This window comes from Crassostrea angulata, chromosome 3 (assembly GCF_025612915.1).
Source record: "Crassostrea angulata isolate pt1a10 chromosome 3, ASM2561291v2, whole genome shotgun sequence".
NCBI classification, from domain to species: Eukaryota; Metazoa; Mollusca; class Bivalvia; order Ostreida; family Ostreidae; genus Magallana; species Magallana angulata.
In genome coordinates, this window is record NC_069113.1 from 38,271,138 (window position 1) to 38,285,699 (window position 14,562).

The following is a 14,562-nucleotide window of genomic DNA, read 5'->3' on the forward strand; positions in this document are numbered from 1 at the left end:
CGACCAAGAGCAAAGAACCCCACAACCTTTTTTTGTTCACAAAGCTTGGTCACTGGTTTACCCAAGATGACACAGGGGGCCTGACAAAAAGGTGACCCTATGTCAGAGCGGCCCAAATCAATAAAACTCGGACAAGCTTTGTCTCGCAAACAACAAAATATATTACACTCCACAAAGGATGACTGACTTTTTTAGGCAGGGCACGCTGAAAGGGACTGAATTCATTAGGCGTCTTAAACGTAATCCAACTCGTTTGAACTCCTCGCGGGATAGAATTCAGACTCCCCAAATAACAAGTTCTTGAATTCTATGGGGGAACAATTGTCACATTGTGTCCCCATCATTGGTGGAGCGTTATCTTAAGAATTAGGGAAGAAACGGGTGTTTTTCATGTAAATTGGGCATGAGAAAATATCCCGTTTGTAATTGAAATGACGGAAGGTTGAAGTAATGTTTTTCTTTTAATACAGCTTCCGATCATAATTGAATTGTAAATAATTTATTGGTGAAATATATCATAAAAAGAAAGTAAACTATTGTATATGCAGCAGCTTCAAATAAATGTATAAATTAATTTCAATATATAATTATTTCAAAAATGATTTTTTATACCTTTATTAAAGTTATTCCAATAGAATTACAGCAAAAAACTGTACAGTACATTAAAAATAATTGCTTCATCATATCACATTCATCATGCGTACATAATTTATCACGTATATTACATATATGTCCTTCATGGCAAAACATGGCTGAGAGACATTATATCAAATGACCACAACTACATTACATGTATATGGACAAAAAACCACAGGTCATCGAGAATGGGTCTTGCATAACATATTGTTGTTCTTACTGTGTTCCTTTCTGTTGGAATGTGACTCATATAGAACTGGTGTGAATTTTTTCATGGACAACACACAAGTGAGTTTTATATCAAAATATACATGTATTTTGGAAATTCAGAGGAAAAGAATTTAATATTAGGTGCCAAAGTCCTAAAATGCACATGAAATTCCAACGATAGTTTTTTTTAACTGTAAAACTCATGATACTGGTTGTGTACAATGTCACTAAAACCAACAATAAACATTGAACACAACTAAATGACAAACACTTGTTTGGTTACATGAGAGAAAATGCTTTTTTAAAATATCAGTTTAAATTTCTTGCTATCAAATAAATCTTAAAAAAAAAACAAAACACCATATTCAAGTAACATATTTTAAATGTTGACATCAAGAGATTCTGGAACTGGTTTCACTTGAATTGAACTTCATGGACCCCTAAACACATTACCATTTCCAGCTATGAAATATGATTCAAACAACAAATCAGTGGCTATGACCATGACCTTGATGACTGTGACCATGACCTTGATGACTGTGACCATGACCTTGATGACTTGGTTCAAGACGATTCGTTCCAAATGAAGGTATAGCCCTGATGGGTGTAGACGTTCTCTGGTCCTGTGCAATATTATCAGTGGAAAAAGGTTTGTTCATTTTGTATCTCTGAGATTGATCAAGGATGGGTGAAGGTCCTCTTTGAGCTCCAGAGGTTGGAGGGAAAGGCGAAGGGAATGAGGACCCGGCCAGTAGGTTATAGGAGGAGGCCCTGGTCCAGTCGTCTTTGAAGATCTGGACGGTCAACTGGGAGACCAGGTTGGAGAGTCTGTTGTAGACGTGAGCCAGCACCATTTGTTCATCAGCGTCCCTCCTTACCCTTACTTGTACTGATCCAGCCTGTAAAACAAAGGAAACAGGTTAATGATAGATTTGAAAAAAAAAAAATCCTAACTACTGAACCAACTCATAAAGCAAAAATACAGGTAAAATAACCCAACTAAACCTAACCAGTAAAAAAAGCTTGTAGACCAAAAGGTACAGGATAAAGATAGGTATTAAACATTCTGGTAAAATATTTGTGTATGCAATTTCAACTTTATATACATTGTTTACATTCCTTCGAAAGTTAGAGAGTGGAAACTGAAAATTTCTTCTTTTTTTCAAGTTCAAGTTGTAAGTTCATGACTCAGTCAAAAATCATAAGACCTTCACCAAATTCAAACTTAACCTGTATTTTCTAACAAATCATTTGTATATGCAATTTAAACTTTATAATCATATTAAACATCTTTTCAAAAGTTAGAGCACAGAAACTGAAAATTTCTATCTTTTTTCCAAGTTCAATGAGCATAACTCTTTATACAATCAGCTGTCTGAGACCAAATTTGAACTTGACTTGTATTGTTTAGTAAAATACCTGTATATGCAATTTCAACTTTATATACATGCATATACATGTAGATCCCTTCAAAAGTTAGAGATCGGAAACAAAAAATTTCATCTTTTTTAAAAGTGTAAGGGACATGACTCTGTCAAAAAAATCAGACCTGGACCAAATTCGACTTTGACCTGCGTATTCCTATGACATATCCATCAATCAAATTCAAGTTGAATGTGTGCAACTGTTGCTAAGGAGCCAAAAATTAACAATGACGGAAGGACAGAATGATGGAACAGGGTAGCTTTATGCCTTCGACCATTTTATTGTGGGGGCATAATAACCTTTTTTATTCTCAATGTTATTTGTATCACAAGTTCATGCAGGTTCCACTATAATCCTAACTAATACTCCAATGCCTTTTAGTATTCAGTCAGCATTACCAGAATTTTTGATATTGTCAACAAAAATATGTACTGTACAGATATAGGACCAAGTACCGTACTCAGTGAATCTTATGTACTATTTTGCAAGTCTAGCATTTTTCTTAGTAATGTTAAATTTCTGCATACCTGGTACTGGTACTTAGAAAATTCTATGAACTAATACATGTACAAAAACTAGCTTGCCCAAAGGAGAAATGGATAAATATGCCCGACACTTTTACACATTAAACCATTACCTACAACAAAGCTTGAAGAATTATATCGCCTAATATTAATGTACCATCTGCAATAATTTCTTCATAAACCATATCACATTCATTTCAATAAACAAGTGACCACCTCGTTTGACTACCATCATCCCACTTCCTGTCCAATTATTTCTCAAAATGGTAATATGCCCATCTAATCACGTCAAAAGAAAAGAAATACGGTGTTGTATTATCACCCTGTTTACATATTTTTTTCATACAAGAGGATATTAGATATCTGGCAGGACTTCATAGATCAAAGCTCATCAGACAATCATTTCTGGGAAATATAATTTCTTCCTGGCATCCTTCATCACAGGTTTTACTAATTGGGTTGGTAAGAAACCAGATATTCTAATAGTTTTATGTCTCTTGAAATGAAATATGGTTATCTTGGGGTTAATTTTATCAAAAAAAAAATCCTTTTTTTTTCTCTCTCCCTAACTAACAATTTCTACAAAATCTAATACTTTTAGATATATCAATCTGCATTAAGAAGTACAATTTTCATCTTTGAAATTGGAATTTCCATTTTAAATAACTTTATTGAAGGAAATTCCAGTTCTTAATTCTTACAATGTGTCTATTAATCTTTATAAAGATAACCTTTGACCTCAGTGTACATGTAAATGACCTTAAAATCAAAGAAGGCCCTATTATTCATATTCATGCATCATTACAGTCCTTTTTTGGAAAACATAGACATGAGATGATATCTTGTATTATTTTTCATATATATGAAATATGAATAAAAGATCCTGGATATAAGGCAATGTGATAGCAAATAGTAAATGTATTGATATATCCAACTAATTGAAATTCACAAAACAAGGCCAGGACAGGTAAAAATTGTCTTATACTCTGAAGTTGCAAAAAATGACTGCCATATTTTTTCTTTCTCATGATTTTTTAAATTTTGAGGGTTTATAAAAATTAATAATTATGAAGACTTTTGCCACAGCTTTGTTTTACTGAACATGGCATTATTACCAAATTTGGTAGACACAATTCAGCTATAATTACAAATAATTTCATTCATATCTAAAAACTATCTAAAATTTTATTCTGCAAAAATGAGATCAGGGAGCAAGGCTTAATTTTGTGTTATGTCAACAATAAACCATATAATGTCAAAAGTCATATTCTATAAATTTTAACCAGTTTAAGCTGGACTTATTCAATAAAAAAAGCCTATTGCCATTTTGGATATGTAAGGACAATATGCTTTTCCTTAGTAATAAAAGAAGAAAATACTCAGTGGATGTATTAAAATAATTTTATATCCTTTCAATGACTTGTTGTATTTCCTTCAACGATAGAAAATGTTTAATACAATACTCCATGTACATTGTTTTGTGTTTCACTGATGACACTGTAGAAAGCAACCCTACCCATAAAACAACAATTACTTGAAACTCTATGCCTGTTTTGTAACCCAGGCTACTTTGTGGCCTTTGGACAAAATACTATTATCACTGACGATTTGTTTCCTTGGAAGGTCCTGTCAAATCAATTTCCTTTCTAAACCTGTCCAGTTAATTTTACATCTTACAGAGATTGCATGCCATAACCAATATGATATTGCAAAACCATTATCCTTTTAATTGCAAGGAGATATTTTTGCATTGATTTTCATTTCATCAGCTGAAGAATAGTATGTTCAAAATTCCCAGTAAATCCTAATAAAGATCTTAACATCGTCATCTATGGACTTTGGATGACCTCTCCAAAGCAATTTATTATTTCCTTTCATATATCTTCAATGGTTTTTCTTTCCATAAGCATATTTCATGACCACCTGATTACAAAGCATAAATTACCCTGAATTACTCAGAGAAAAAATCATATGCTCTTTCGAAAAAAAAAGTCTTCAGTTTTCTTTTCAAATTTTAAACAAAATGCTTATTGATAAACTTGAACACTTTTTTTTAATATTCAACATTGCTTATACCTACCGTTACATAGAATTTTAAAGTTAACATATATATTAAGATGCTCACTGATGCTTACAATACATTATAGCTTTTCTTGAGTATTGTATGCAAGAAGGACAAGATACCCCCAATTTGCTTGATGTACATCAATGGTTTCTGATAATTAAGTGAAACAGATCATGTGTTTCTCTTACATTTAAAACGCATTAAAATACACAAATGGGGAAAAGTAATTTGAAAAGAGAATTAGGAGTGAATTCTCAGAAAACAGCTGTAAGAAGAAAATCTGTGACATGTGAACACATGTACATCAAAGAGTCGGGTCATCTTTCTTAGGTAAGTCATCTAACAGAAATTAACCTATATGAGCAATGGTTTATACCAGCTCCCTGTTAATAAACACTGAACTGCAACAAAAGAAATAAAAGATTTGTGACCTTCAAACAGGCCTTCAAGGTCATTGACTTAGGTCAAGATATCTAGGACTCAAGACACACAATTCAAGAAAGAAACCATGCAACAACTAAGGAAGTTGCACATATTCTTCTTGGACCTTGTCCAACAAGCTTGACAATCAAATGGACTGTATCTTCCACTGGTAAAGTAGGTGTGAAACTGGGCCAAAGCCTTAGGCCCTATATTAAGAAATTACATACACAAAAAAAAAGAAGCCATTTAGTTTGACCAACAATTCTATCTAAGAATTACTTCCTAAACTTTTTAATTGAGTTCACACAACAATTCATAGTGCAGATAAGTTCTTAAAGGTCATCCACAACCTGTGACATACACTTTTTATGACAACTAGTACATGACGACTAGGAACTTTCAACATTTTGTAAAAATATTTATATTGATTGCTTTGCTTGACTGACTTCTTAGGTCATTAAATAAAAACATCACTTGATCAGACCTGTAAATTCTGCTTGAAACCAGCAAGGAACAATGAATTTTAAAAATCATTTTTTTTTATCCCAAAATCAGTATTTTTCTTCTGTTTGATTGAATATTGTGTACACACAAATTATATCTTAAAAGATTATACAAGTTTGTGTTGATTTGAGAAAATGTTCCAGAAAGTGATGAGGAGGCATTAAGCTTAATCTGCATATCATGCTGTTGCCTGTTATGATAATGAGTCATTCATCATTGATCCAATTCAACACAAGTGAATGCAACCAATAAATTTTAATTAAAAAAACACCTTTATAAGCAGCTTTCCCTGGTAAATAAAGCATCTGTTGACCAAAATTAACATAATTATGATAGTAACATTTTCCAGTTGGTCATTATCAAGCATTGTGCAGATTAACAAAGTTTGGCTTAAACCAAAAATAGCTAAATACATTTAATTTGAATTTTTAAAAAAAATTCAGTATAAACCTCAAAATCATGTGTTTACTAAGGCAGGGATTTAAAAAGTCCTCAGTTAAAACAGAAGCAAACTTGTGTTAGTTCATATTTTGCTGATATTCTTTAGGCTAGCTTCTGATCTGCTAATCTAACAGACTGTTAGCACAATTTAATGTGAAGTCTGAGTCTTAAAACAAGTTATCTTGGTAATTGGGCTACCTTATTTAACAGCCTCTGTACAGCTGCAACAGCTTTCTCTTCATTCAAATGAAATTTTACTTTAATTTGTGATTTTAATTTTCTTATCTCAATATAATTGAAAGGCACAAAATTACAGTGGACCTTGACAAATCTTGCTCTTTAAACTGATAATTTTGTGTAGGAAAATGATTATTTCAAATGAGATTTATCTCGTTGGTCAGATGGACTTTCCACCTTAACACTTCACATCTGAAAAAAAAAACCCAAAAATCATATACCGGTACACTACAACAGGAAACTTTAGGTTATATATCAAATCCTTACCAAAGTCCCAAAGGAGAGGGTCCAGAAATGTTCGTGCCTGAATTCCAGCACCCCGTCTAATGTGGAGGCCTCCCTCAGCACCTTGTCTAGCTGACCCAGGATGTGGGAGGGAGCAGTCTGAATAACAGGCAGGAGCAGTACATAGTTAATATCATGGAAATAAATTCACATGTATTGGTCCACGTGTTTTGGGCCAAAATGCACATGCATATCTATTTTGAATTTATAAGACTAAAGCTCCTGAAAGTGATTGTTCTTAAGAAATAGTTGATATTTCCAATAAGTGTCTCTTGCATAGAGGAAGTAGCATACATAGAGATGTATCGTCACTAATGCGCAGATCTAGAAAGTTGGGGGGGGGGGGGGGGGGGATGGTCCAGACCCCCACCGAAAATTCAAATTTATTAAATATTCACATATGAAATTACCAGAAAGAAGGCAGGGGTTAATCGAGATTTCCATAATTGTGTAAAAATCTCATTAATTACATGGGTATGTGACTAATTAAAAAAAAAATATCATAATCATTACCTGTAGGAGAATCTTGCCTGTGTAAACGCTCATAGGAAACATAGTTCCACAGGTTTTGATGGCTATCGCCATGGCAGCCCAGGTGTCCGCCGAGTAGTAGGACCTGACAAGAGAGTTGGCCAGATTCAGCGACAGTTCCACAGGATATTAACAAATAAAACAGAGACAAGGAAAACATGCAACATGTATGATGATGCAAAAATCCCTTATTGGAGGCATAAATAGTTGTTTAAATCTGAGAGCATTTTAGTCAAAAACTCACTGGATAAGAAAGAGAATAAGATGAGAGAAAACTTCTATATTGCTTTGATAAAGAATACTGTTACGGAAACAAACATAAGATTCAGACATTGTTCCACCATCTTTCTGCTTACATCTCTGCTATTCATTTAGACAGCAGGTGTATAAAATATACCATGTATATTTGTTAAGAAATAATCAAATACAGGCTAAATAAGTTGCAATTTATAGTGACAACTTACTTTGTATCAACGAGAATATATGTGAGTATTAAAGCTATGGCACCAGTGCATCCGATCAGTGCAAAGGGGTTAATCCTTGGCAGCAAAAGCTTACTCAGTCCGGGAACAATGTGACAAACACTGGAAAAGAAACAATGTAATTATATCAGTATTTCATTGGACCACTGTGTCATTTATAATTTTATATAATGTTTGATATATATTACTATATCAGGATATGAATCAAAGTACTGAGAGAGCAGATAGGGCCAAATGTCTTTTAATTTTTAATAAAATATTACCTTTGGTAAATTTTAAGTACCGTAATAAAGACAGGTTGAAAAAAGAAAATGATTAGAAAACCATTTTAAATTTTCCTGATGTGAATAAGTTGCATTGAAAGAAAACTTATGCAAAGTGAAGAAGTCTAACGGATCAAAGGGCAATAACTCAAATTACAAAGATGACCCACTCATATGAAAGTTTACCTTTCACTCATATCTGAGACATGTTCTTGGAGCCAGCTTGAGCTGGAAGCATCTACAGTGTGGTTTATGGCTTTGTTGTTTATACTGTAGGTCACAAACATGTGCAGGAAAAAAGCAAATACAGTTCCTATCAAAAGTCGTCCCCTGAAAAGTATAAACAAGAGGTGCTAAAAAAAATTTAAAATGAAGAAAAAAAAGCAGTATTAATATTTAAAAGACTGGGAATTATGATAAAAAAGAATTAAATATCAATTTCAGAATCTTGGGGATGATAAGTAAGGTACCATAATGTTTAATTCAAATACATACGTGTGGATTTCTGGAGGTATCAGTAACCTTTCAATGCTGAAATTCATAGCAATCATTCATTAACAATACAATATATGATAATCAATAAAACAAAAAAATTAAAAATTTTGTACAATATGTAAATGCATATTTTTTAGCTATATGTCCTTAACATTACTGATAGAAATAATATGCCTTCTTTTCTGCTTCAAGGATAAACATAAAATCAGTTTTAAAATTTTCCTTGTTTTCTGCTTCTTAAAAAATCCTTACATAAAAGTAACAGTATATGTAATGGATGATCAATATATATATACCTTTCTTTGATGATAAACAATGCCCCAAGCTGTGCTAACATTGTGCTTGCAAAGACTGCTAATACTTCAAACCTTTCATACCTACAAATGAAAATAAGAATTCCTGTCAAAAACTTTCAATGAACCAAATCCAAAAAAAAAAATAAGCATGATAAAAAAATCAATAATGTAAAAAATAATTACAATTGAAAAATGAAACTGTACTTAAACTTTAAAAAATCAGTAGTTTTAACTATACATGTAGTTGTATCTATCTACAGCATGCTTACCCAAAAGAATATGATGGTGAAGGCTTCTGCATCTGAACCCAAAGACTCAAGAGGCATATCAGTAAACTGTCCAATCAAACAAATATGCAAATAAGAGCAAGGATAAAGAATAATGATTCACCTTATTCAAAGAGGCCAAAGTTAGTGGGCTGACCAAAAAGATTACTGGGCTGATGACACCACATGTTACATGCTAACCAATGCTCTCAGGCTTGTGAGGATGTAAATTCATGGGCAAGAGGTACTGGTATCCTTGAACTCCATGAACCAACAGTACAAAATTGATTTGACCATAAAGAAAGCACTTATCAAGTACATGTACATTTATATTACATGTTCTAAGTTCAAGCAAGAACTTACCTAAATATGTCATATATGGTTAGGTATGTGTATGCAGTCAGTGCTAAAAATAAATCAAAGGCTTAATTATTGTATCTTATTTTTTTTCACAATCTGATGACTTTATGAAGATCCATTCTCAATGAATGGCTCAATTTACATAAGATTTTAAAAAGTAATATAAGTACGATACTTGATGTTACCATTAATATTTCAATATCTTATACCGTAATATTGTGGGTTCTTAGGCCTAACAAAAAAATATGTTTGTTTACGGTTTCCCGACCGACCCTATATTTAATCGCCGACCCTAATTGTTTTTATCCATCGTTAGAAATCCGGAAGTCACACGTGGGTACGTTTAACTTTTATATTCATCTTAATCTGTCAAGCGTTTGAAATCGAAATCGAAAGTGAAAAAAAAAAAAACATGGTGACAATATCTACGTCCACATGTTCTCTGCAGTTTGAAGAATGCGCACACATAAAGCAAATGCAGTTAATATCGGCATTTATCCAGGTGTTCGATCGATAACATGGGGGAAATGAAAAGGTTCCCGATTTTGAAGTACGAGGCAAACAACATGGAGGCAGGATAGTTTTGACCACAGGAGTCGGCGATTTTATCAATTTCTTGAATATAAATGAGAAACTGGCAAAATCCTACCAGTGAGCTTCGTGAGCGTAGCAAGCGAAGCGACAGGATGGCAACGAGTTTTCTAGATTTTCTTTATTTCGATATCCAACCGATATTATACACCAGACATCCGTAGTGTTATTTTATCAATTTCTTGAATTTATTTCCCTAAAATTATCCTCAAAAATCATTTTAAATCCATTTTTGCACATCTCTATCATGGCCATGTTTGATGCTTGTGATGCTTGTGATGTGCAATATCATGTTTTTTAAAAAAAATAATGGGTGTCTGTTTTGTATAAAAACTTAGCATATCGAGACATTTTCAAGGAACATTCTGCATAAAAATATATAGTCTGTTGCTCTATTGATACTATTACCAGGTCAGGCGCAAATCGAAAATTAATCCTCAGGGGAGATCTCTACTAAGCATGTTAATTGTTGCAACAGCAGACATAAACTATTTTTTTGTATTGTCTTATTTATTTCTAGAACACATTTTATCCACCAATTAATGAAGATAAAGTTTAAAATCAATAAACCTCTAGATTTTATATTTGATTACAAGTATCTAGATTCTATAAAATAGACTATAAATACGAGGCACGATTTTTACTTCGAAACTGAAAGGGTCAAATAAAACCACGTGGTCAAAAATTTAAATGACAATAACATTTACAGGGGTGCATGTGGCAAACAAAAGTAAGCATGACACAATGGCAAAACAGTTTTGTATTATCAGTTTGCGAGGGTTGGTCGGAAATTATTGAGACATTTACTCTTATTCTTTTAGGAAAAGAGATTTACCTTTGAAATTTCACCAAAATGTAAACCAGAATAAAGTTTATCAATGTAAAAAGTTTCTTTTCCATGGCATGAATAGATCATTTTTGGTAAGTGGATCAACGTGCCTGCGTCCGGTGACCCAACACAACCGCAAACTTTTCGCAACGTCACTTTTAAATTAACGCTTCTCATTGCTCCTGTGTTTAAACACCTTACAAACGACCGGAAATAAGAATTATTTTTTATTTCTCATCTTTTGTTTTGATTTCAAGATGTCATCATTTACATTTTCTCTCATTCTTGATTTTTATTTTGAGTTCTGTTTACCCTAAAATCAAATTACTGTGAATGTCTCCTGCAGTCATTTTGTTTTTATTTTAGAACTGTTGACAACAGTTAGTGTGTAAACAGTACTGGATATTTAGTCTATTTGTCTTAATTCTAGTCAAACAATCAGTGAAAAAAATATGATGAACTGAAGCTCTGTATCCCTGGTTATCGTATAGTTTTGGTTTAAGGAATTGCGTGGCCTTAAAGGTCTTCTTCTGAGATTTCCACAAGTTTGATGTATATTCGATGTGCCGTCTTGAGGTCAAAATTCAATGTAATGTCGTTGTCATATTTTCTATTGCTTGGTAAATATGTTTGTACCAAATCCATATTTTACCTCGAAAATTAGTGAAACTTAATCAAAAGTTAGTCGCAAAATATAGCAAAACATATTTAACATGAACATATTTAATTTGATTTCTTTTATCATTAACTGTAATTCTACGGACACTTTGAAATGGGATGTTTTTTAGTTTTTAGTTTTTTAGTCTCCGAGATTATGCCTGCGCCAGGTACCCCGTTTTTCTACCGTCTTAAACAAAATATTTAATTAACTCTCAATATTACTTTGTTTAATTATTTGTTTGGAATTACTCAATGTTTATGCCAATTTTCGTAAAAATTTGTCACTTAGAAAGGGATATATTCGAGTTGTCTCAAAAATTTCATGTATGTGACGTTTCTGAAGTTGTGTAAAAAAAAATAAATAATAAAATAAAAAAATAATCCTACCTACCGACCCTATTTTTTTTCAGCATGTAACAGTAAACAAACATATTTTTTTGTTTGGCCTTACATTTTTGTAAAATTGCACTTTTGAATAGTTATAAAAGCAAAAACTTACCCATACTATTGGTTGCATGGCACCAAATGAATAAAATGATAGTACCAAGAACATTTAGTCCAAGAAAAAGAAAAATCTTTTTGGACTGAAAAAAAGAAAGCAAAAATCTATGTAATATCAGCACAAACTAAGATCTAAATCAATTTTCATACAAAAATAACTTAAATACAGTAGAAGGAATACAGTAGAAGGAACCTGTATTATTTTTTTCAATCCACAAATATTTCATTAATTTAGCCCTGCTGAGTATATTACCTGTTTCAGTCTCAGAACACTTCTGAACTCCCTTCCAAAGCTTTTGATCATAGATTTTTGAGGGGCAAAAGGATGAATTGTTCCCTTCAAAAGTAATAAATATATATAAAGAGAAGAGTGTGCATGCATTACATGAAATAAAACAATGATTTTCATTTCTCTTTAACTGAATAGTGTAGACCCAAATTTTTAACTATTATCACATGATATCATCAATTATAATTCTGTAGAATTTACACCTGAAATTACAACAAGAAAAAAAATGTTAAATTTATCAAGATTACTACTTTGGCTAAAGATAATATTTACCAATGTTCCAAGTTGGTTCTCATGGTTCTCTGAAATATATTAAAGACTCAATGTAATCATTCTACATACATCATAAAGGAAATAAGTGAATCATATGAACTGTACAATATTTATTTTACAATGATTGATAAACAAGCTCTACAACTTATAGCGAGCGCAGCTCGCCGGCGCGCAGCGCCGGCGAGCGAAGCGAGCTCTAAGAACCAGTGTGCGCGGGAAAAAGAACGAGCTAAACCTACAGTTCATCAAACAAAATTTTTTGTCTACGTCCCATAATGCTCTCTAATGTTTTCACCCGTGGTGCTATGCCAAAAATGGCCGACTTCTAACTCGTAATTTACAGTGACTTAAAGTTTGAAGACACGTTTTGAGTACCGCATATGCTATGGCGAGACTCAAAAGATTTGTGACATGCTTCCATACCTCCGTATTGAGTCGAGAAACGTAAACAAAGACGAACAAAGTCATGGATGATGTCACAGTGCACTCGCGCTATATTTCCCGCGATAAATTTAGAGTTGGATCAAACATCTGTAATGCGTGTACTAGCTATTCCAGAACAGACTGCGATACCTGCCTCATTGACGGATGATTTGTTTTTAATTTTTTTTAATATAGAGATTTTATGTATACATATATTAGCAAGAGCCTTACTTTACTGTCATAACGATCCATTTTTAAGCTAATTGTGCGTGCATGAGTAGGGGGGAAATAAACAATAGGACATTTTGAAATAAATAAAAAGGAATAAAATGAAAAAATAAACAGTTAAAAAAATTATGTAGATATTGCATATAGTCAGACCATTAAATTTAAAAGTGGGAAATTACACACCTACAAACAGGAACTGGGCTCTCTCTCTCTCTCTGGCTCTCGCTCGTTCTCTCTCTCTGGGAAGGGGGTTGCGCTGTATGTATCATAACCATTAAAGTTAGTACATTTGGCATACTTATTGTAGAGCAATACTCTCTCAAAAATTCTTTGACGTTCGTTGATTCCTATATAAAACTCAGTATAAGTTGACAATGATGCAAGGTATGTGCAATTCTTGCTGCGCTCGCCATAACGGTAGCACCGTAAAACATATCATTAATATCTTTCATTGGCACGGATGTTAGCGCGAGGGGGTCATTGATGTGGGAGGAAGCCTGAGTGGATCGTCATTAAAACATATGTGACAACCAGACCGGTTCAAATGCCAACGCCAAATAGCTCTGTTTCACTTTGTAAAAAAAAAATTGTACCATGACCAACCCCTGGATCTGACAGGTTAACTCCTGCAAAAAAGAAAGGACCTGCAATGCAGGATCTTCCAGATCTCTAAGGGGGGTGGGGGGGGGGGGATAATGTGATGCCCATGGTCAGACTGGTTTGACTGTCGACACCAGATGACCAGACAGCTCTGTTGGTAGAGAAAAGTTCCAGGGAGCCTGGGTATGAATCTCAGTACATCATAATTTCTCCCATCTTGTTACACATGTATATATATACATAAACGTACACGCATCTCTTTTTTTTTTTTTTTAAATTTCATATTTTCAAACACAGTGCTCTGTTAATCAAAATTGACTATAACATCTGCATGCAGTTATTTTTTTTTGCAACAAATAGTTGCTTGATATCAAAATAATTAAAAACATATATGATAGAGTAAGATAATGGAGCATATTTTTTTAATCCATTCCAGTCTACGTGTTAATAATTTTAAGAGGAATTTCGAGCTATCTTCAAATATAATAACTTCTCCTCTCCACAATTTTTCTGACATTAACTAGGGACATATACTTCTGGTTAAGCCAAAATTTATCATTCTTACCTAAATCTAAAGAAACACTACTGCTGATTAAATCAGGGATAGCACTCATGGAGTTGTAAGCTGTCATTTTTTTAAGCTTCTAAGTAAGAGTTATCTTTCTTTCAATTAGTGAGTCGTACCACTTTTTGTCGTACTCAAGATAGTTCTCTTTTTTCCAGTA

At 33.1% G+C, this 14,562-nt stretch overlaps 1 protein-coding gene across 1 annotated transcript; it reads right to left on the reverse strand.

The window, feature by feature from the left end:
- Window positions 1-599: 599 nt before the first annotated feature.
- Window positions 600-14,497, reverse strand: LOC128176495 (zinc transporter 6-A-like). The gene is made up of 13 exons (XM_052842884.1): window positions 14,403-14,497; window positions 12,587-12,615; window positions 12,278-12,361; window positions 12,023-12,107; window positions 9,447-9,489; window positions 9,087-9,152; window positions 8,818-8,898; window positions 8,522-8,557; window positions 8,213-8,356; window positions 7,746-7,865; window positions 7,264-7,366; window positions 6,733-6,849; window positions 600-1,745 (listed from the first exon to the last, which is right to left on the reverse strand). The coding sequence occupies exons 1-13, from the start codon at window positions 14,467-14,469 to the stop codon at window positions 1,335-1,337; spliced, it is 1,386 nt and encodes a 461-aa protein (XP_052698844.1). The 5' UTR covers window positions 14,470-14,497; the 3' UTR covers window positions 600-1,334.
- Between the last annotated feature and the right edge of the window lie 65 nt (window positions 14,498-14,562).